This window comes from Mytilus trossulus, chromosome 2 (assembly GCF_036588685.1).
Source record: "Mytilus trossulus isolate FHL-02 chromosome 2, PNRI_Mtr1.1.1.hap1, whole genome shotgun sequence".
In the NCBI taxonomy this organism is placed as follows: Eukaryota; Metazoa; Mollusca; class Bivalvia; order Mytilida; family Mytilidae; genus Mytilus; species Mytilus trossulus.
In genome coordinates, this window is record NC_086374.1 from 54,833,344 (window position 1) to 54,858,766 (window position 25,423).

Consider the following 25,423-nt stretch of genomic DNA (forward strand, 5'->3'; position numbering starts at 1 on the left):
AATACAAAGTTGAATCTAGCATTGAGGATCCAAAATTCCAAAAAGTGGTGCCAAATGCGGCTAAGCTAATCTATGCCTGATAAGGGACTTTCAAAATTTTTCTTGGAGATTTTGTTAACTTTTTTTTTACATACTGTATATATTATGTTTATGGTTGATATCAGCACACTTTAAATACATTTACTAGTCTATATATATGTTTTCTTTTGTTATTCTACCAAAAAAAAGGGAGGTAACAATTAAGAAGAGACAACTCATACATGTAATTGATTATAAAATGTTTTATATATTAAAATATATAATTACAAAAAGTTTATCTCATTACAATAAGTAAATACATAAGCAAACAGTGTCATTTATTTAAAAATCAAGTTATTTTTTCATTCCTGGATTTACAAAATACGCTAACACTCGATCTAGTTCCACAAGCTATTCAATGGATGAACTGTCCATAAATTACCTCTCAATTCTCTGAGACATAAGTTTCTCTGCCATTTCATAGAGTTCGCCTACAGTCTGAAAAAATATATATATGACTTTAAACATATGCAGTCTTTACTGACTTTTTAAATTTATATACTTGATATACATGTACATTAATTTCTATCATATATTGTAAATATACACTTCTGACAAAATGCTACGACGCTTTAGTTGGTATGTCCAAATGTACCACGCTCCCACATAAAGGAGACGAACTCATAGTGATTTACTTTTTTTTTATTCTGTTGGCTTGAATGTATGACTTTTATATGTTTTCATTTTATAGAGTGATATTTTATGAAAAGCCCCTTGAATTAAATAGTGTGATATGTTTACAAGGAATTTATATCATTAGTCAAGCAGTTTGAATATTTTCTATTTCCTATTATAGAAAAAAGCCAGTGTTCATCCAAATTTTAAGGGGATATCGACTAAAAAATGAACAAACTATCACGGCTACAACAAATTTTAACGGATATAATTATCAGTCTTTTCCCCTGACACATTTTTTTATTTAAAATTTCTCCGATGATCAACCTCAGTAAAGGTTTTGGTAAATTCAAAGCTTCATAAAAACTGCAAGAGTATATTGCCTTCTATTACCAATCTTATTATTTTATATTTTTAGAAGTAACTCACCCAAAAACTTAATCCACGTTTCAAAGTCTATTCGAATGTTCAAATAAATTATAACGATATCTAAATAAACGAATTATCTTGTTAACACGAATAACTTTGGAGTATTTTTATAACTCACTCCCCCCTAAAAAAAATACACTAAAAAGATAAAACATGCATCTTTGAAAATAGTAAAATTCTTTCGGAGTCCGGCCTAATCTCATATCAAATTAGATGAGTGCAGCTTTTGTGTAGTATCTGCAGTATCGCACAAAATGCAAGAAGCAAGAATCCAAAACTAAATATTCAAAATATTGGAGATTACATTTGATGATTAGAATATTGACATCTTAGAGACAAATATTTTAAGATTCATGCATGAGACTTTGGTTTTCAAATTCGTGGGGACAAAGACGTGACTTTATTATACCTTCTCCTTTCATTCAATTTGTTTAAGGATACACATATTTAAGTAAGGTGATTACAAAACTGCGCACAAGAGGCGCGAGGATGAAGGCAACTATATTTCACAGTGTGCCCTTCAACAACGAGCGAACATGAAGGGTATAGAAAGCTATCGTTTATCATATTACTATAAAAGACGTATAAAAGGCTCCATGATAAGGCTCCTTATATTCATATCCAGAAACTTTTAATAATTGCTAGCATTTGACATTGATTGGTCTGGAACCCATACAAGGGCGTAAACCAGACGCAACATGTAATAGAAAAGAAATATTTTTAACGACTAAATTCACTGATAACATATTAGTTGTTTGCGTAAAAACAATTAATTAAATTCGTGTAAAAATTGTTATTGAAGGGGCATCACGTTGTTAAATTTTTCAATATCTTTAAACAAGTTCAATATGTAATTTTTTTTAATAAAGGAAACTCGTACAGTTAATACATATGAAAATGACATTAAAATTTCAGCTGGAACATACTATTATTGACAGTTTACTATTCACAGATTTTTTTCATCTCGCTACATTGAAGACCCATTGGTTGCCTTCGGCTGTTGTTTGCTCTATGGTCGGGTGGTTGTCGCTTTGACATATTCACCATTTCCTTTCTCAATTTTATTGTTCCATAAATCATATGCATGTGACCGTCTCTTCTCCATTGTTCCGTTCGTCTACGATAAAATTTTCTCGAATGATGGAATTTTAGAATTATAGTCTTAGACTGTGGTGAATGGTGTTTTCCCTCTGGAACGATTTCATACCGAACGATATTTGGATAACGTAAACATGCGTCCAAAAATCGTAGGTAGTTTAGGAGAGTGAGGATCAAGACACAAACTATACTGTGGATCAAAAAAAGATAGCTGTCTATGAAATGAAATTGAGAATAGCAAAGGGGATTGAGTTAAAATTAAAGAAACAATAATCCGACCAAAGAGCAGAAAATAGATGATGCATTTGTTATATGGAATCACTTCCAAGTTTGTTGTTAAACATATTTGTTTTATAAAATTATTAAGGTAGATTCTCCGAAAACCGCCATCAGGAATTGTAAAACAGTAGTACACAATCGGTCTAGATCTTTTCCTAAATCTGCAAAATTTGAAACAGATTTGTAAGTTTTTAGAAGCATTTTTTTTTAACTAAGCTATTAGAAGGAAATGACTCTCAAAGGGATAATTTAAACTGGAATGAAAGTAAAATTTTCATTTTTACTAGTACCAGGTGTGGAAAACAAGTTCGGTGACACCATTTGTTAAAAATTTTATTGAAGCATTATATAAAACCTATTTTTTTCAAAATTCCGTCTCAAAGATTTTTTTTCTTTTACAAAAATGTTTTGTTTCATGACGAATCTATACAAATTTGTTCAATTTTGCACGACTCGTCGCCTGAAAAAAGCACGATGATCCATACTTTTATTTTACTTATGAAAAAAAGCATAGTGAAATCTTCATGTTGGCAAAACTGACGATGCACCATAAGTTTCCTTTACAATCCAAAAGACTTATATCGTTATGTGAAAATATGTTTTTTTCTGGGTTTACACACGTGATAAAAAAAGAAATAGGAAATAGGAAATAGGCCGTTAATCTTTATTGAAAAGACTTGCTACTTCAGGATAAATACCGAATAACAATTTAATCAATTAGATGACTTGATATATCACTGATTGTGTTTTTACAACAAGAGTATCAAGTAATAATAATTAGATTAGTTCTGAAAGGTAAAATTTGAAATCGCCTTTGATATATCCGAATGCTCAATATCTTTTAACTGGAAGAGTTTGCTATCTTTCTCCTCAGAATTTCATCAATTAACACGTATTCATATGCTTCACAAATTTTTAATCACACAATATTATTAGACCAATATAGCCGCGCATGTGGCGATGTTCAATAAAGCCAAAGAAGTTCAAGTATATGTCCTCTTTTCCAATTTGACAAACAGATAACAGTTTTAATGGTTAATTTCAAAATAAATCATTCCATTATCGGGTTATTTAGAGTCTAGTTTGCCTTACTTCAGTGTACAAAATTGAAAATTTAATGTTTTGTAATAAAAGTGGGCGACATATCATATTAGAAAGTGCTAATAGCAACCTTTCCACAATTTAAGCAACGTTTCAATTTTTCTGAACTTAATAACATCTTGTTATTTTTATTGCTAATACAGACATCTGGTTTTAGAATTAAAATACATTTGTATATCTTCATTTAAATTAAATTTTCATGTTAGTAGTAAACAAAGGTACCAGGTTTATGATTTGATATGCCAGACGCGCGTTTCGTCTACACAAGACTAATCAGTGCACTCATATCAAAGTAGCTAGAATGCCCAAACAATTATAAAGTTGAAGAGCATTGAGGACCCAATATTTAAAAAAAATAAGCCAAATACGGCTAAGTTTATCAATGCCTGGGATAAATCAGTTCAATGATACTTTACTGATATTCTTTTTCCTAATCGAATGAATAAACACATCATAGATTCCAGGGTTGAAATTTTATATTTACGCCAGACGTGCGTTTCGTCAAAAGACCCATCAGTGTCGCTCGATTCAAAAAATATTAAAAGGCCAAATAAATTACGAAGTTGAAGAGCATTGAGCATGTTGAAAAACCAAAAATTACTAAAAGTTTTGCCAAATGCAGCTAATGTAATTTTTCATGTTGTAGAATTTTTAGTATTTCAAAAATTCTAAATTTTGTTAACAGTTAATTTATAATTATGAACATATAAAAAGATACGAATCAATATAACAAACATAATGTCATCGCATAATCTCCAAAAGATGCGAGAACGGTACGTATAGAGTGAGACTCCTACAATGCATGCAGAACCAGCCATGTGATTAGGTCAACTATCACAATAGTAAATAGACAGTCATTAAAATTACAGACCAGACGAATACTCTGGCAAATACAGATCTAAGACAGAGAATACATTTTGCTAGTTAGTTGAGACACAGACACATTTTGGTATGTTGTTTTTTTAAATAAAAGAAGCATTCTCTTAATAATTAGGTCTGTATAGTGTTTGTGTACACGGACGTTACGTATTCAGTGAGATATGTAAATGTAGTGATACGATTTGATAAAGAAAATGTAATTGCTGAAAAATGGAAAGTTGAGAATTGGAAAGTTGAAAAAGTCATCACGCTTGTAGAAGACTTCATTTTGAACTCGTCCTTCTGTGTTAGTAATGAGGGAAATCAAGAGAAATCACATAGAATGCTTATCAATCTGGAGGTAGTAAAATATGACAGATTATACGCCTATGAGTATTTCATCAGATGTCTAAATTACTCCAGATAAATTTTTCAGAAAGTTTGTATTTATGATTTGGATTGTGTGGAAGAATCATTTGTTTAATGAGATTTGAGCACGATGAAAACAATTTCATAGTATGAATGTTTGATATACATCTTTTCATTTCATCTCATAAATTTGGTTCATTTGAAATATGCTAAAAAGTTTAACCTTTTTCAACATTGCTCTTATTCAAAGCTAAATACAGTTTTGCTTTATAACTGTAATAACAAACTGTCTGAATTAACACCCTGATTTTCAGTGTACGGTATTATAATGGCATGTTTTAAAGTGTTAAATGAAGAATATATGTCACATATAAAAAATGTCTAAAAAAATAAGAAGATGTAGACCAAATGGCGTCGAATGATAGCAACAATAAGTCACCTTACAACCTTTCCCAATAAGCTTATCCAATACCCATTAATTTTAGCATCAATAAAATGACCCGAAATGACAAATGGAAAATAATTCAAACGAGAAAAATAATATTCTGATTTATGTACAAAACATTCCCCTAAAAACCGACATGCAAAATACATACGATAACCCCTGAAATACAGGCTCCCGACTTGGGATACACACACACAATGTTGCGGGGTTAAACGTGTTTGCCTGTCCACCAACCTCCCCTTAACATGGGATAATGTAGTTACTGCATAACAGAACCAATAAAAACCATTAAAAGTGGGGTTTTTCTCTGACATCAGATCGGTACAAGGCAACAACAACAACAAAAAATAAAGAAAAACGACTTACAAAAATTAAAAAAAAAGAGGTAAAATTGACTATAAAGGGCAGTAACTCCTTAAGGGGTCAATTGATCATTTTGCTCATCCTAATTTATTTGTATGTCTTGCTTTGCTGTACTTTATTGCTGTTTACAGTTAATCTCTATCTATAATAATATTGGAGATAATAACCACAACAGCAAAATTTCCTTAAAAAATTACCAATCCTGGCACAGCAACCCAACAACCGGTTCTTCGATTCATCTCAAAATTTCAGGGCAGTTAGATCTTGACTTGATAAACAATTTTACCCATGTCAGATACGCTCTAAATGCTTTGGTTTCAGAGTAATAAACGAAAATCTTCATTTTATCCCTATGTTCTTTTTTTAGCCATGGCGGTTATCTTGGCTGGGTAGCTGGTTCACCGGACACATTTTTGGGACTAAATATCCTAATGATGATTTTGGCAAAGTTTGGTTTAACTTGGTCAAGTAGTTTCAAAGAAGATTTTTGTAAAAGATTATAAAATTTTTAGAAAAAATGGTAAAATGGACTATAAAGGGCAATAACTCCATAAGAGGTCAACTGACCATTTTGATCATGTTGACCTATTTGTAGATTTTATTTTGTTGAACATTATTGCTGTTTATATTTTATCTCTATCTATACTAATGTTCAAGATAATAACCCAAAACAGCAAAATTTCTTTAAAATTACCAATTCTTGGACAGCAACCCAGTGACCGGTGGTCCGATCCATCTGAAAATTTCAGGGCAGATAGATCTTGACATGATAAACAATTTTACTCATGTCAGATTTGCTCTAAATGCTTTGGTTTAAAAGTTATAATCCAAAATCTACATCTTACCCCTATGTTCAATTTTTAGCCATGGCTGCTATCTTGATTAGCTTGCTGGATCACCGGACACATTTTTTGAACTAAATACCCCAATGATTATTGTAGCCATGTTTGGTTGAATTTTTCCAAGTGGTATTAGAGGAGAAGATTTTTGTAAAAGTTAACAGTTGACGCCGGACGACGAACGCCGGACGACAGACGACGAACGCGAACGCCAAGTGATGAGAAAAACTCACTTGGCCATTCGGACCAGGTGAGCTAAAAATGACGTCATTTTGGTCATTTGAATGTAATTCCGTAATTACACGTTATAGTCTAAATGGTTTTTTTTTGCATGTTTTCAACAAAACTTCTTTTTAACAATAAGCGCGCTTTGGTACAATGATATATAAAAAGAAGATGTGGTATGATTGCCAATGAGACAACTGTCCACAAGAGACTTAAATGACACAGACATTAAAAACTATAGGTCACCGTACGGCATTCAACAATGAGCAAAGCCCATACCGCATAGTCAGCTAAAAAAGGCCCCGATAAGACAATGTAAAACAATTCAAACGAGAAAACAAACGGCCTTATCTATATATAAAAAAATGAACGATAAACAAATATGTAACACATAAACCAAACGACAACCACTGAATTACAGGATCCTGACTATAGGGATAGGCATATACATAAATACTGTGGCGTGGTTAGGCATGTTAGCGGGATCCCAACCCTCCCCTAACCTGGACAGTGGTATGACAGTACAACATAAGAACGAACTATAAAAATCAGTTCAAAAACATTTTCTATTTATATTAACTCATCAGATGGACAAAAAGGTCCTCTCATTTGTCATAGACTCTAGTTTGAACTCGTTCCTCCTTTTTTGGGAAGTAGCATTTGGTTATCAAGCAGGGAAAAAACGAGAGTTGACTGAATATGGGCATTTATATGAGTATTACTGCGGACGACTAAATCACTCAAAATAGATTCTTTAATACATTTTGTATCTACAATTTTTATACGTGCATGGAAAAGCATTGTTAAATGACGATTTCGCTAATTTGTTCTTTTAAAAACCGTGAAAATTGTGATAGTTTTGGAACTATTCAAACTTAAAAATAGTTTCGCTCTATAACTGTAATAACACGCTATTTTGATATACCACGCTGATTTTCGGTGAACGGTATTCTAATGTCATGTTTAGGCGTGTTAAATGTGTGGGAGTCTTATTTGAAAGTGTTAACATTGTTTCTTGTTTAATTCAGTGTGTAAAAGTGTAATGAAATTGACCTTTTCTTCCTTGATGCAATAAACATTTATTCTTTACTTTAAGACTTAAAAACAATTGTTAATGTATATAAACATATTTTGTTTTACTGATGGGACAAATTACAGTTAAAATAAAAACTTGAAAATATGAAAGCCTAAGTGTTTTAAATAATTCAACAAATCAAACCAGTAAATGTATCCTTTCTTAACCGTAAGACAACCAACAATCAATCAATATACTCTTTCTAAAATGCAAAAATAATATTATTAGTGTCTTTATTACAATATTAGATAAAATAGCATAACTTCAAACTTCCGAATAGTCATTGTCTTAAAAATCCAACATCTTCTAATGTCAACGTTACAAGAGAATTTCTTATCTAAAGAGAGTCAATAACGTAACTATTGTAGAGTATAAAACCCAAAAAGTGACGTAACATCCAAAATCGTCTAAATCAAACTTTGACTGAGTGAAAAGGCGACCAGAAGCATGCATTAAATTTCTAAAATTTAGTTATATAGGTATTGGCATACATCCCTTCCTCGAAATTATTTTGCCCTGCTCCCGCAAGCACGTCAATTATAGACTTCTAAACTTTTACGTAAGTAATGTGTTAAAGATTGTTTAAATTGAACAACTAAACGATCTATCCTATTCCGAATGACATGTAAAAAGTAAAATCACAAAAATACTGAACTCAGAGGAAAATCAATCAGAGGTAAAGCAACGAAATAATTATATGTTTAACAGTACTACTTCATGGATATCCACACATTAATATCAAGCATCTTGAAAATGACAGTTTATAGACATTTTTGTTGATATCCGAATAATTTTCGTGCGTTTTTTCAAACTATAATTTGTCTCTTCCAAAATATGTGTACGTACTTCGGATATCAACAAAAATTGTTTTTAACGTGAAAAAGTAAGGTTTACTCTTACAATATGTCTTCAAGATAAGAATGGGAAAAGCTTGCACAAAGGGTGGAAATGTCAATTTTATAATAATTTTGCACAATGAATAAAACATGAAACAATGATAACACGTTCAAATTTGACATATCTCCCACATTTAACAGTTTTAAACATAACATTTCACTGAAAAAAAATCGTGTCAATACAAGACAGCTTGACTGTTATAACAGTTAAACAATAATAGACATGTTTTTAACTGAAGATAGTTGGAAAACGTCATATTTTTTACGGTTTTTCAAATGAGAAAAATCTAGCAGATAAACTGAGAAGATGTATATACATTGTAGATTGCCTTAACCGTATTTCTGAATTTTCTGTTTTCAATGCTTTTCAATTTCATACTTGGTTTTGACTTCAAATATTTGATACGAGCGCCACCGACGAGTTTTAAGTATAAAAAACGCGAAACTGGTGTACTTTAAACTTAACAGCCTAGTATCTTTGATGAGTTTTAGCAATAGATAAATCTATTTCACGCCGAACTTTCATCCCTACCTTATATATTTGGAAAACTGTGTAAGAATATGAGTTTTGCTTGGATTTCAGCCCTTATAGCATGATAATCACTAAGTATATTCTTATTCTGGATTAATTTTTTTTTTATCAACATCTAGAATTGAGAATGAAAACAGGGAATCTGTCAAAAAGACAACAATCAGAGCAAAATGCAGCCAGCAATTCTTGCACCGGAGTCGGACTTCAGTTGCTCCCTAAAAACTTATATAGACTATAGTTAAGCAAAATGAATGCTATTTTGAACTCCAAACCATATGAATGAACCAAAATTTAAAAAAAAAAACACTGCAACAAGCACAGTAAAAAACTCATTAAAAAAATATATCCGAGTCCGATGTTATAAAAGAGGGACGAAAAATACTAGGGGGACGACAGTCAAACTCATAAATAGAAAATAAACTGACAACACCATGTCTAAAAATAAAAAAAGACAAACAGACAAACAAGAGTACACATGACACAACATAGAAAACTAAAGAATAATGTAGTTACGACATAAGGAACATATCCGATATCATTTGTGATTTCGGATATATGTTATAATAAATAACAGAAGAAACTAAGCAAAATTACCATGATAGACTTAAAATTAACAACTACTAGAAGCTACTAACGTGAGAGCTCCAGGCCTCAAATAAACTGATTGAAAGATTATGCCTTGTTCATATAGTACCTGTGTTCCACGCAATTCCTTGACGAAAGGGGTCTCTTTTTGAGCAAATTTTCCAGTTGGTGTTCTCTTTGAAGTTCTGTTTTGATTTTCTGTCTTTGTATATGTACACTGGTTGTATTTCACTTCTTTATTTATCTAAATAGCAACACAATAAAATTAAGCGTATTTACTTTTTTACATTTAAGAAATGGATTGTCGTACATTGGATAAGTGACTGGACAGTACCAGTGTTTTTGAACTAATATTTAGTTATATGAATAAACAACATATAGGGTGAACAATGCCGACTTTTCAGCAACACAACATCACACTGCAGTGGAGGATCCAGCCATCATAAAACTAGATGTGTTAAAGCGACACGAATGGTCCCGTCTCAAAAGGTTGAAAAATCTGCAAATTGCAATAACACATGTGGACACAAACATGATGGTAGTCTCACACATCAAAAATCAGCTCAAAATCTTGAGGCGTATTGAAAAAAATCTCCATAAAACTGTGATTTTCATAGTTGTAAACCCTTCATTTTGACAAAAATTAGAGGAGCGGAACGAAACTTAAACTTAATCTGTTACTCATCATGGTTAGCTCACATATACCAAAAATAAGCCCAATATCTGAAAGCATTTAGAAAAAAGGTCCGTATAACTGATTTTCTGAAAAAAAGTCCAAAGCCCTAAATTACAGCAAAAATTTGCCGAGCGGAACGAAACTTAAACTTCATCTGTAACTCATCTTGGTTAGCTTACATGACAAAAATCATCCCAATATCGGAAAGTGTTTGGAAAAAAGTCCGTATAACTGTGATTTTCAACAATTTATCAAAGTCCAAAGCCCGTAATTTCGGAAAAAAATAGCGGAGCGGAACGAAACTGTAATTTGATCTGTAACTCATCCTGGTTAACTCGCATACCAAAATTCAGCCAAATATCTGAAAGCGTTTAGAAAAAAAATTCATGGTTTGTTGCGGAATGACTCTAAAACTCTATGGCACCGACAACTACTCTAAGTAGATGATAAAAAGATCCTTCGACTCGTTATCACGATTTTTCTATTTTCTTTCCTTTCCTTGAATCAATACAATGTCAAGCTAAATGACCAAGATATAAATATAAAGGGATACAAATCATATATATTGGTCCTATAATAATCAATAAAATAAAATGTGGTAAACTGTTACACATCTCGATCATCTTCTAAAATATCACATAAAACAATTTTCTGAAGTTTATACCTCTGTTTCTTTACTACTAATAGTTTCACCAGTGTGGCTTGATTGATCTGTATTTTTCATTTCGCCTTTGGGTTCTTTGGTTAAACACTGCCCCTTTTTGGTAATGTTTGGTTTTGTTCTATCGTCTTTTTTTGACTGTTCTATTATTTCAAGTTGAGTTGTCACATCCTGAATATGTAACAAGGTACTCCATATATATTTTAAACGATCATTTTGTTACATTTCAATGCAAATATCTTTTACAGGACCTTTTCAGTGAACATAAGGACAGAATAATAAAATCTGAGCAAACATTTTAAAAAAGGAAACAAGACATAATAAATGTAATGGTTTTCTCTTTCATCTCTTTGAATGGTACTACATTTTGTCATGCCATTGTCGTATATATATAGCTTCTTGTAAAGTACGAGTTTGGCATCTCGTAAAAGGTCGTACGGTTACATGAAGTTGTTTTTTTAACATTAAATCTGCCTATGATTGCGATAGCTGTTCCATAATTGACAGTCGTACAACATATCCCTCTTTCCATATTATATTTCTAATAGCTAGTATGTCAAACAAAAGTATGTTTTCTAATTGGTGCTATGGAAGCAGTTGTATCTAGCGTAAAGTATCGTCACTTCTTATATCAAAAACTAATATTTGTGCTTATTATTTGTATTATGCTGCAGATTCAAAACTAACATTTTTGCTTATTATTAGTATTATGTTGCAGATGAAAAACACATTTTCCTTCTTTATTTGTATTATGCTTTAGATGAAAAACACATATTCGTTCAATGATTTTATTATGCTGTAGATGAAATACAGACATTTTCGCTCATTATTTGTATAATATGTTGCAGATGAAAAACACACTTTCGTTCTTTATTTTTATTATGCTTTAGATGAAAATCACATTTTCGTTCATTATTTGTATTATATATTGCAGATGCGTTCTTTAACTGTATTATGCTTTAAATGAAAAACACATTTTTTATCATTATTTTATATAATGCTGCAGATGAAAAACACACTTTCGTTCATTATTTGTATAATGCTGCAGATGAAAAAAAACAAACATTTTCGCTCATGTATAATGTTTTAAATGAAAAACAATATGCTCATTATTTGTATTATACTTCAGATGAAAAACACAGTTTTGTTCATTGATTTTATTATGCTGCAGATTAAAAACCCAAACCTTTTTCGCTCATTATTTGAACTAAGTTGCAGATGAAAAACAAAGATTTTCGCTCGTCACTTGTATTATGCTGCCGATGCAATACCAAAATTTTCGCTCATTAGTTTTATAATGCTGTAGATAACAGTATTACCAAAATTTTCGCTCATTAGTTTTATAATGCTGTAGATAACAGTATTACCAAAATTTTCGCTCATTAGTTTTATAATGCTGTAGATAACAGTATTATACTTGATGTTTTTAAAAAACCTAAGACTTTACACACGTGGCATACATATGCAGACTTACTTTTTGATCTGTAGTTTCTTCCTCTGTCAAAATTGCATTTTCTTCGTTACTTTCTTCAGTTGGTTTATTTTTATTTTTCTGTAATTATACATGATATTAATCAATGGTGTGAGCGTAACTCCATACGGTCATACAATTTTTCATTTTCTAAACATTTTACAAAAAAAAACTGACCTAATTAGTTTCAATTTTTTATAATTTTTGGTAAAATTTATATTATATTTATATTATCAAAACATATTCAACATAGGATAGGCTGGGTTCCCTATAAATGCAACCCTTATGGACATATAGCATTTTGAAGTACGTAAGCTACATTTACTTAAAAATTGATTTCAATAACCACTAATTTTGTACTCCAAAGTTTACAATAAATGATCAAGTTTAATCGGTGTTTATCAAAAATCCAGGGGCAAATGTTTCATACATATCTGGACGAGATCATGTTAATATAATATGACTATAGATATAGGAAGATGTGGTATGAGTGCCAATGAGACAAGTTATAAAGGACCCCAAAAATTACTAGTGTAAAACCATTCAAACGGGGAAACCAATCTATATAAAAACGAAAAACGAGAAACACTTATGAACCACATAAACATCAGACAACAACCACCGGACATCAGATTCCTGACTTAGGACAGGTGCAAACAATTGTAGCGGGATTAAACGTTTTAATGGTACCAAACCTTCTCCCTTTTCTGAAACAGTAGTATAACATCACAACATAGAAAGACAACTATAAAATATCAATTGGAATGACTTAACTCAATCAAAAAACGGTTGTAACACAAATTGTTCACGCAATGAACACTTACTAATAGATCAAAAACGTGGAACCTGATGTTAATGTGCTAGCGCTGAAGGTTGTGAAATCCAACACGGAGTGACATGCCACCCCAAAATATCATTCTGACTCAAACACGTACTACTAGTATTTGCCTTTATAAGACGAAGAACAACAAAATTAACACTATTAGTGAAATCCTCAGTCTGTTTTTTACTGGGTTCTTCTTATAATATCATATATTTTAGAACAATGTTTTTAAAGTCTCAGTTACCTTCGTACATAACTAATTTATGAGAATAAAATTTTTATCTATTTGTCTTGATAAATTGTTAGTTTTCTGTGTAATGATTTGTGAACTGGTTGTTTTTATTTTCCTGTTTTATTCGTTTAGTCATACCGTCTTTCCTATAATTGTTCATGCCTTTAAATGTTCTGTCTCAGATACGCATACCTATATCTCCATTTAAAAATAATTGAATAATTCAGTTTAAAGACGGATATTTACTATAAAGTTGAACGTGTAGTAAAGAAACAATTTGACAAGAAAAAGGAGCACAGTCAGTTTGTTCTCATAGTTATACAATCATATTGTTAAGCACTAGGACCACTAAAGATTGATTTTTTTAGTTCTTGATAAAATCGTTTACCGAAAACATGTTAAATATTTGTTTTTCGTTCATTTTTTACTAAATAAATAAGGCCGTTAGTTTTCTCGTTTGAATTTTTTCACATTGTTCTATCGGGGCCTTTTGTAGCTGACTATGCGGTATGTGCTTTGCTTATTGTTGAAGGCCGTACGGTGACCTATAGTTGTTAATGTCTGTGTCATTTTGTTTTTTGTGGAAAGTTGTCTCATTGGCAATCATACCACATCTTCTTTTATTATATATTATCAGAGTGTCACAAAATATAATGTCTCACGTTCTAAGTTGTTAATGACATGACTCATTCTAAGTTGTAAATGACATGACTCAGTATCGCTCCTCGTTATACTCTGTGACACTCTCATAATAACATCAAGTTTTCAGAAAATAATTTCATTAACATCCTTTACAACGTTTGTTGAGACAACTCGAGCTTTATTTTAGTCCATTTGGTCCCTTTGGTATCAGTTTATCCTCGTTTTATATTTTCTCATATAAGGTAAAAAAAAAAAATCCCATTATTATAATACTTGTTGGAGTTGAAATAATTCAAACCTTCTTTTGAGATAGTTTCATATGATCTCGTTTTTGTTTTACTTGAAGCGGTGTCTGTTTGGGTTTTGGGAGCACCCCACTCAATTGGAGAGTACGTAATCGTTCATCCTCTGCATCTTCTAAAGCTTGCTCTTTTTTGCATACGTCTGCCTTTAATAAAAGTAAAGAATATATTCAAAAACAAATATAATTTGACAATTATGCATTAATTCTTTTTTATTTTGGAAGAATTGTAAAATGTATTTCAGTGTTTATGAAAAACGATAAGTTTCGATCCTTAAAAAACATATTTTGATATTTTTATTTGGAAAAAAAAAATCAGTTGTAATTTCATTTTCACATATATAAAAGTGGTTTTTAGTTCACTGCAAGCTAAGTTGGATGATATAGATATAAATGTAGTGCATCAATTTCGTTGGAGATCTGGTGCATTTCAGATATAATATGTATATTGTGCTGTAAGTAAAATTTTCCTGAAGAAAAAAATCATATATTAAACAGTTTTCTACTAGCCAAATACATTTTGTTTGGCGGTATCTTAAACTAGCAGTGATGTGTACGCTTTTGACTCGTGACTAGGGCCTCAAATATGACTTTCAGATTGAGAAAAGTCATTATAACATTAAACGGTCCAAATTCTACTTCATAGATCTCATTTTGGAAAAGGAATGTCGCTTTAGTGATGCTCTAAGATATATAAGCCTTAAAAATAAAATATCCAAAATTAATTCCCTTAAAAAGATATCCGTATCATCATGCCAATACTAAAATACTACGTAAATGATCCCTTGGACTAACAGACAACCACCGGGGAGGGGATCTAGTAGTTTGTGTCTGATTATATAGTATAAGTAACATGTACCCCATCCCCTCCTCCACACACATTGTGACAAATGGACAGAGCACAGACACAAATAGTCTATATAAGCTAAATTTATGAGTAGAAATTCGTCTGTATTTTGAAACCAAAGGCTCCGATGAAGACTTTAAATTCTCTGTGTTATAGGCTGAAATGTTTGTAAATGAACTTTAACCTGAAAACAGAGATGTTATTACTGCAAAATTATTCTATTGAGAATACTTTTACTTAAATATTTAAAACATTTAATTAACTTCATATCGATTAGACCATCATTGCTAATCTAAAATGGACTAAATCGCTTGATTTTTGGATTGCATGTCCCTAGTCGCTTTATTAATGTACATGGATTAAATTATTTAAAATTGTGTCGATGAACCAAATATTTATCGAACATGGATCACTGAAGATGAAAAATAAAGAGAGAGAGAGAGAGAGAGAGAGAGAAGGGGGTCATGCCATTCTTTTCTTACCTCTTGTTCTATTTCGAGCTTTTCATGCATTTTATCTATATAGCGTTTGTCATTTATTCTGATGACATCTGTTCCCATTAAGTGTTGAAGTCTGGAACGAACCTTCGCTGTGGACAGTGCACTATAAAAAAAAATGACGGCAGTATATAATTAATCTGATATAATCTTTATATATGCATACAATCCTTAGCCGTTATTTTTTTTGTTTAAATTCTTCTCATATGTGTTTACTACAGTTGGTATTTTTAAAGAAATATGTACATTTATCGTCGAGACTGTTTTTAAAATCTCCGAAATTTTTAAATACACACTATTATAGGAGTAAAATTGGAATACATAACAATAATTAAAACAAAGAAAACAGTATTTAAGTTAAGAGTTTCGATAACTTTTTATGTTGAGTTTTTTTAAAGTGTAACATGTTAAAGTTGTAAATGTCTCCCTGGCTTAAAGTTGTTGATATATAGCATTCAAATTGTCAGTTGTTAAATTCACCTATTTTCACTTAAACCATATCTGTTTTATTATGAAATATTTTATCGTTTGGTCATTTATAAAAAGTCCCTTCAGAGCTATATGACAACAAATGTAAAACATATATCAATAATATCTAAGAAGGCTTCAAAAAGTCCAATTAATGCAACTTTGTATCTAAAAACTTACGAATCGAAACTAAATTCATTAGAATCCCACGAAAATTCCACAACTTTGGCCTCCATGTGTTTCTCTTTAGCATTTTCCATATTAAAATTAGTTAAGAGTTCATGAACAATTGCTTTATTTTCTTTCCTTAGAATAGATTCCTGACGCAAAAAGCGTGTCCCGCGAGACTCTGCAATATTTGATTGAGAAACAAACAAAGTCGCCGTGCTTCCATACATTTCTTCATTATTAATTCCTTTGAAGACTTTCCGAAGCATCATTACTTAACTTTGTTTTCTTTTTTGCACGCAAAGCAACTATTATCTAGCGTCAAGTTTCCAGATTCATGAACTTGAATTATCTTGGATGTATACAGTATTTATTATGCATGAGCAGTGAGAATTGACGAAAAAGCAATTACTTTATAAACAATGATGATTATGGGTGTAACAAAATAGTCGATAACCCTTATCGAATTCTATTTTAGATTTTCAAGAGTGTGCATCGTCATAAGTTTTATGTTAATTTAACGTTTATTACTTTTGACCTAAAATAATTGTTCTACGGTATATAAGTTTACCTTAAAATCGGTATAAATTTATTATATATATATGATATACAAGTGTGGACACAGATCAGTGTGGGTAGTATGTTTTGATGTTTTTCGGTGTTTTCTGACCAAACATTTCTCTGGTATGATATAAAATATATTCGGAGATCAAAATAAAAGTAGAAAAGCACGAGTAGGTCGATTGTCTGATATTGTCGAAGAACTGATATAACATTAGTGTAGAAACTTACTTTCTTTATGTGGGAAAAGATTCAAGGGAAATAATAAGTTGAAAATCAATACCTTGTATTATTAAGAATTAAGAAAAACTTATAATTTGCACAAGGCAGGGTGAAAATGAATATTTTGCAATACAAAATGCAGGAAACAATTGCGTACTTAAGCGAAAATAACCAAGAATCACAACAGATAAAAAATATCAATTTTAACAATTCTTGTCCCCTGGAGTATTAAACCACCTTATCATTAATTGGATATCTATAAAGAATGTTTGGTTGTACCGTTTCGATCATCGATGTCGTTTCTTACAACCTTGTTCTTTATCTTATATATGAGGGTCTGGATGGGGGGGGGGGGGTCTGTTATTCTGTAAACATTTAATATTTACCCCTTTTTTCTCTAATCTTTAAAAAAATATCCCCTTTTTTCTCTAATTTTCCAAAAATTAACCCTTTTATTCTCTAATCTTCTATTTTTTGGCCCGTTATTCTCTAATCTTCAATTTTTAAGGGCATTATTCTTTAATCATTTAACCCCATCCAAACTCTCATATATCCTCTCGTTCCTTTATTCTATAATTATTAAAAAAACACAATATAAGATACAATAAATAAAATTTGGAATATGTAATATATTAACATTTTTTTCTGGAAAGTCAAATCCCCGTATCAGTTTGTATTCTTAGCCCTAATTTAACGTTTCTCAAGGCTTATGTACGCATTTGTTTACTTTATTATTTACTTTCAAGTGGTTTAAAGTATCAAATCATAATTTTCTTTTAAGTATACAATAAAACGATGAGTGAACTTAATTTACTGTTCAAACAAGAGGAGCATAAATTCGCTATAATTTTTTAAATACATTTGGCAGATTTTTAAATAAATCTTAGTCCAGAAAAATAAATCATAAAATACTTAAGGTGTATGACTGGTTTAAGATTTTTATACATGATAAAATCACTGGAAAACTATTAATTTACACCCTTCCCCCAAACCTCACCAATTGTAAGCTTGGTCAAGTTAACATCTTTGAGATCTTTGAGATGCTCTTATTTCGCCGAGTCTCAGAATGTCCTACTACAGAGTAGGCAGAGCCTCGCATTTCCCCCTTACATCGAATCGTTGATATGTGATCATATGTCCATTCAATGTACTATTATTGTCTATTTACTATTTAGGTTGCTTCTTACAATTCTTTTGTTTCATCGACATACTTACTGATACCCCGCCTTTTCTGTCCATGTAAAACAGACGACTTCTTTTCTTTTATATTTCTTTTGTATATCTTTCACATTTATTATTTTATGTTTCCTTTTCTGCGTTTTTATATTAACAGTCTTTTTGATTTTTCTCTTCTTTTTCTGTCTTTTTATCCTTACGGTCTTTTTTATTCTCCTGTTCCGTTTCTCCATCTTTCAATGTCGTTTCCATTGACAAGTTTGACGTCACAATATGGTGAATTCACTTGACGTCGATGAGGGACAATTTCATTTACTTTTTTCGATTTTGAATTGATTTATTTTCTTTTCGTTTTAAACCTCAGCACTCCTTGGCCTTAAAGTTTTGTAAAAATAAAATGCAATACTTTTTCATTCCGTAAAAAATGGATAAAATTAGCCAAGCATTTAACTTTACATTTGGGTTATAAACAGTAATAGATCCTTTCAAGTTTCATGCTAGTATCTTCTTTTGGAAGAATAACAATATTAAGCAAATATCGGGTGCCACATGTGAAACAGGATCTGCTTACCCTTCTGGAGCACCTGTGATCACCCCTAGTTTTTGGTGGGGTTCGAGTTACTTATTCTTTAGTTTTCTATGTTGTGTCATGTGTACTATTGTTTGACTGTCCCTCTGGTATCTTTCGTCCCTCTTTTAAAATAGGTGCGAATCTATATATAATATTCATAACATAGAGCATGAGATGAGAGGATGTATGCTAAAGTTCTAGTCTCCAGGAAATAAACTTAAAAAGTCTACAGAAAGGAAAAACATTGAAGAAATTACAAAGGGTATAATTGAAACCAAATAAACTTTTAGAAAACATACATGCAATTTGCATTATTGTTATCAGTAAGATTAGAAACAGCAGAAATTTTTAGTACTTTTGAAAAACATATATTTATAAGATACGAATACAAATGATTTCTTAATGATATTATTTAGACACAGTCATATTCAAATTCTAGTAAGTTTAGACAGCTTGACGATGTTTAAACTCAGTGAGTGAAAAAAAACCCAGAGGAAATTGACCCTACAATTATTTGGGGTGCGCATATGGAACCTCAAAATTTCGACATCTTGTACTTTTGAATTACTTAACAGCTGAGCCTTTGAGTTTATGCCATTGCAGTCTGCAATTCTATTAGAAGTTACTGTTGTACAAAGATGATTCTATTAGAAGTTACTGTTGTACAAAGATGATTCTATTAGAAGTTACTGTTGTACAAAGATGATTCTATTAGAAGTTACTGTTGTACAAAGATGATTCTATTAGAAGTTACTGTTGTACAAAGATGATTCTATTAGAAGTTACTGTTGTACAAAGATGATTCTATTAGAAGTTACTGTTGTACAAAGATGATTCTATTAGAAGTTACTGTTGTACAAAGATGATTCTATTAGAAGTTACTGTTGTACAAAGATGATTCTATTAGAAGTTACTGTTGTACAAAGATGATTCTATTAGAAGTTACTGTTGTACAAAGATGATTCTATTAGAAGTTACTGTTGTACAAAGATGATTCTATTAGAAGTTACTGTTGTACAAAGATGATTCTATTAGAAGTTACTGTTGTACAAAGATGATTCTATTAGAAGTTACTGTTGTACAAAGATGATTCTATTAGAAGTTACTGTTGTACAAAGATGATTCTATTAGAAGTTACTGTTGTACAAAGATGATTCTATTAGAAGTTACTGTTGTACAAAGATGATTCTATGACTGATATATTACATATTGAGAAATTTTTAGTGGTATGGTTATCTCCTCGAACACGTGATTCGATTTGGTTTCAGACGATCAATTATTTATTGAGGGGGGGGGGGGGGGGTGAGTTGTGGTCTATTTTATTTGTATTGCTTTATAATTTTATGTTTTGACTTTATAGCATTTGATTTCGAGCACCATTGCGAGATAACAATTTTTAGTGAAATGTGCATTTACTAAAAAAAAAGTTTCGGCACTCTAAACATTTGTATACTCGCGATCCTATGTACAAATTTCATTTAGTCAACAAAGTATTGTATGTCTTGGATTATTTTTTTCTAAATTAAGTGAATTGTATTTTCAGACTCAATTTGTGGTAGCACATAAACAGAGATTGTGTTGTAGATCTTTTTCATTTGTTTTAAATTCATAGTATTTCCAACCATACACGTGTGTGGAATCTTTGGGTTTGACAATAAAAGCTGTGCCCTTTAGAACATGCACTGAGAGAATTAAGCTTGATGGTGCATACAAATTGTTCGGCTGTACAAGATACGTACGAGTCGGACCAATATCCCTAATGCGCCTCAAAATGCGGGTTGTGTTTAAACAAAAAATCATCTCTGTAGTGATATTGGACATGTTTCTAGTAACAAGTGACTTAGCTTAAACATTAGTGTTGATTTGGGTAAGTAGAGGAACATAGAGTAAATGCTATGGAGCTATTAAATGTGATCAAAGTATTAAATTTTCAAAGAACTTGTTTTGTTAAAAAGGGGACTTTTTACGACGAGGAGACACATCACGAAAGGATTTTCGGGGTATGCTAATTTTCGGAAAAAGTAATCCCACTTTGTACCCCGAAAATTTAACCACATATGTTAAAATGTCACACGCTGATACATTCAAAGTGAACGATAGACACGGTGTTAAACGATGTAAACACAATATTGTATTGTCAACATCACGAAACAAACGATGTGAACGATGTAAAAACAAAGGTATAGACTCTGTATACACACAATAGATTAACACGATATTGTGAATATTGCGATGTATACGATGTTATCGATAGAGAGCGCATGTGCAAAGTAGTAGCAGGGTTTTTCCAAACCGCGACGAAGAAAGAAGAAAAATAGTGATATTATCAGGAATATACATTGCATTTGAACATTTTTCATACCAAAACACTTCAAAACATTGATACTCACCATCGATACAAATTTAAAAGTGTACATTTATTTAATTGTCATATTTACCTGAACTTGAACTGCGAGCGAACTTTTCTCCCGCCATCTTTGTTTACAAACAAATTTTTTATTTATCACGGAACCATAGAAAAGTGATTATGGTGCATTAAATTAATTAGCTGGTAAACCTTCCCCAATATATCGCTTTGTACAGAAACTAACAAAAGAAACAACTGTCAACTAGCAAATGTCAAACTCTAAACTGGTAAAATTTCTGAACAACACCAAGGAACAGCCAACTACCCAAAAGAAATATACACCTGTAATATTTTCGGACAGTAAAGGAAATTGGCTCAAAAACCACGTAAATAGACCACACTCAGTAGAAAAAGAAATTATCTGGTGGTGTAAGAGTGGCGCCAAAATAGCTGACAGACTTAAATGTCTTAAATGGCTACAAACAACCCTAAATATTAAAACTAGAGAATTAGGAGCAATATGGAATACATGTCTGGCTAGGCACTTGCGACCTAACATCTTATAACAAGAAATATATTTCAATCAACACCTACACTGATGAAACTATAGATCATCTGATAGATCACTACAATACAATTAGTGAATTAGTCCAACAATACGATAGCTGCAAAATAACAGTACTTGAAACACCAGTATACTCAATCTACCGCTGGAACTGCCATCGTAAACACAAAACACCTGAAGAATTTAAAGAACAGGACAATATACTTACAGATCAAGTCATCAGATTAAACTTCAAAATCAAAGAACTAAATACCAACATAAATAGTCACTCTCCAAAATTTTCAAACGATTTACAGACAAAATCTAAATTTAAAAAAGGAGACCACAGAACATCAAGAACCAGGACACAATACAACTATAACCTATACGCTGACAGAATCCACACAGACAACCTTTTAGCGAAAACCTGGTTAAAGAAGATCGCTGAGCAAGCACAAATTAACTGTTGGTAATTGCTGTTGTTGTTTCAGTCAGCACGGGCTCTTCCGAGCTCAACTGAAGACCTCAACAGTAACCCAACATTTACAAAAGCTTGATACTCATAGAAAAATCTACAAGATGAAAATATTTACTTTGATAATAGCAGTGACTCTGATATATAACATTGGGCAATCCATCTTCAATGAAAAATCATTGGACCATCGTCACTTACTTACAAATCTATTAAACAACAAATGGTCATCAGCAGGCCGTAAACCAATGACATTACTTGTAAAGCCAAATAAGAACTATTCAATGGCAATACTAATTCTCCTCCTTGCAGGGGACATAGAGCAAAACCCTGGACCAAGAACAGAACAACAAAGTATCTACCCATGTGGACTTTGTGAACACCCAGTCACATGGAACTGCGAAGGAGAATGCTGTGATGACTGTAGCATCTGGCATCACAAAACATGTACAGAACTATGTTCTGCAGACTACGACCTACTGCAAAGATCTAATGCACAATGGCTATGCTGTAAATGTGAAAGCATCAACGTTTCTACTTTCACTTTCCACGGTTACGAATTGAACACTTCAAACTATTATGATCCTTTAACCCACAACAGCACATTCGAATCGATTACGTCAAATGCATTCAGTCCACTTAAAGCCAGCAGTCCAAAAGGAAATAATTCAATTAATAACAACACATCAAAGAGTAATAAGAGTAAAAACAGAACAAACAGCAGCAACGTATTCAATATACCAAAGAAACAAAACTTAAGAATCCTTACACTGAACTGTAGAAGCATCAAGGACAAGACATCTGAATTTTCAGCTGCAGTCAACTACATCAAACCTGACATCATCTGCGGCACATAGTCTTGGCTGAAAGGAGAACATCCTGGAAAAAACCCAACTAAAGATGCAATAAAATCTAGCGAAGTTTTTCCAGAAAACTACACAGTCTACAGAAATGATCGAGGTACACTGGGAGGAGGTGTTTTCATCCTTGTACAAAACGACATTATTGCAATTGAAAAACCAGAGTTTGTAACAAAATGTGAGATAGAATGGATAAAGATATAAATGAAAGACAAAAAAATCTCACAATAGGCTCATTTTATATGCCACACAGAAACATGGAACACATAAAGGAATTGGATAAATCATTAGACCATATTTCAAACAAAAATCAAACCATCATGCTAACTGGAGATTTCAACTGTCCAGACATAAACTGGAACACCATGTCAGTAAACCAAAATGCACAAGAAAAGGAAATCCAAATAGCTCTAATGGAAGTTATCATATCACACTCACTAACACAGATACACGAAACACCAACAAGAGGCAATAACTTACTGGACATAGTGCTGACTTCAAACCCGTCACTCATCAAAACATCCTCAAATGCTCCAGGAATATCTAACCACGATATGATTGTAACAGACTGCGACACAAAACCACACCACAGAGTAAGAAGCCACGCAAATGCTACATATACTCCAAAGCAAAATGGGAAGATCTACACAAAGACCTGACTATTCTTTCAACCAACATCGTTGAAATGTATCATTCAGGTGCCACAGTACAGGAATTATGGGACAAATTCAAGACAGACCTTTATTCGAACCTTGACAACCATATACCATCAAAACTCATCCGAACTTAAACCAGTCTACCCTGGATCAATCATAAAATCAGGAAAATGTTTAAAAAGAAAACAAGGCTATATCAACAGGCAAAGAAAACCAACAACTGGACCAACTACAGGCATTTCCAAAATGAATGCAAGCGGCAAATCAGAAAAGCTGAGTATAACTACATTAATACCACAATCCTAGAAGGGCTAGAAAACAACAACTCAAAACCATTTTGGAAATATGTAAAATCAAGGAAACAGGACAACATAGGAATAGCACCCCTTAAAAGCAACGGACACATAATCAATGACAGCAAAGGGAAGGCAGAATTACTGATCAAACAATTCAGTTTAGTATTTACAAGAGACAAAGACAAAACTCTACCAACAACATCAAAGCACATAAAAAGCACAATACCTCCTTTAGACATAAAAACAGATGGAGTCGAAAAGCTGCTGAAAAAATTGAATACATCCAAGGCATCAGGACCAGACGGCAAACCAAACCGTATATTGAAAGAATGGTCAAAACAACTAGCACCTGGACTTACAATGATATTCCAAAAATCCATCAACACTGGTACATTACCAAGAGACTGGCTAAATGCAAATATACCAAGTGTCTTCAAAAAGGGAGACAAACATGCACCAGAAAACTACAGACCAGTATCCTTAACATCTGTACCATGCAAGCTACTGGAACATATAATCTGTAGACATATACTTAAACATCTAGAGAAGCACAGAGTACTTACATCACTAAACCATGGCTTCAGGTCAGGCTATTCCTGTGAAACCCAACTGCTAGTCACATTACACGACTTCATGAAAGCCTTCGACGCAGGAAAACAAATTGATGTAGCTATCCTGGACTTCTCCAACGCGTTTGACACTGTGCCACACAACAAACTACTGCACAAAATGAACGAATACGGTATAAGAGGACCACTAAACAAATGGTTGGAGATGTTCCTAACCCAAAGGAAAATGAAAGCTGTCGTAGATGGGGAGGAATCAGAAGAAGCTTCAGTTGACTCCGGTGTACCACAAGGTACAGTACTAGGACCCCTTCTCTTCCTCTGCCACATAAACGACCTTCCAGATTCAGTACAATCATCTGTCAGACTTTTCGCAGATGACTGCCTCCTGTACAGGAACATAAATAGTCAACACGACCACACACTCCTACAGCGAGACCTCCAAAACCTAGAAGTATGGGCCACAAAATGGGGCATGCACTTCAATGTAAAGAAGTGCTATATACTTAGCATTAAGAATAAAAGTCAGAAGATGTACAGCCTAGACGGACATGTACTACAACGAGTCCAACACAACCC

General features: G+C 32.3%; 1 protein-coding gene across 3 annotated transcripts; it reads right to left on the reverse strand.

Annotated features, from left to right (window-relative positions):
* Positions 1 to 263: 263 nt before the first annotated feature.
* On the reverse strand, positions 264 to 18,782 carry LOC134705243 (uncharacterized). Of its 3 annotated transcripts, none has more exons than XM_063564006.1 (7): positions 18,572 to 18,782; positions 15,923 to 16,043; positions 14,591 to 14,740; positions 12,599 to 12,676; positions 11,128 to 11,295; positions 9,897 to 10,031; positions 264 to 516 (listed from the first exon to the last, which is right to left on the reverse strand). In XM_063564006.1, exons 1-7 carry the CDS (start codon positions 18,763 to 18,765, stop codon positions 457 to 459), a joined length of 906 nt encoding a protein of 301 aa, XP_063420076.1. In that variant the 5' UTR covers positions 18,766 to 18,782; the 3' UTR covers positions 264 to 456. The 3 variants fall into 3 exon arrangements, with proteins under 3 accessions (XP_063420076.1, XP_063420075.1, XP_063420077.1); XM_063564005.1 differs by lacking the exon at positions 18,572 to 18,782 and adding an exon at positions 16,586 to 16,870; XM_063564007.1 differs by lacking the exons at positions 11,128 to 11,295; positions 18,572 to 18,782 and adding an exon at positions 16,586 to 16,877.
* Between the last annotated feature and the right edge of the window lie 6,641 nt (positions 18,783 to 25,423).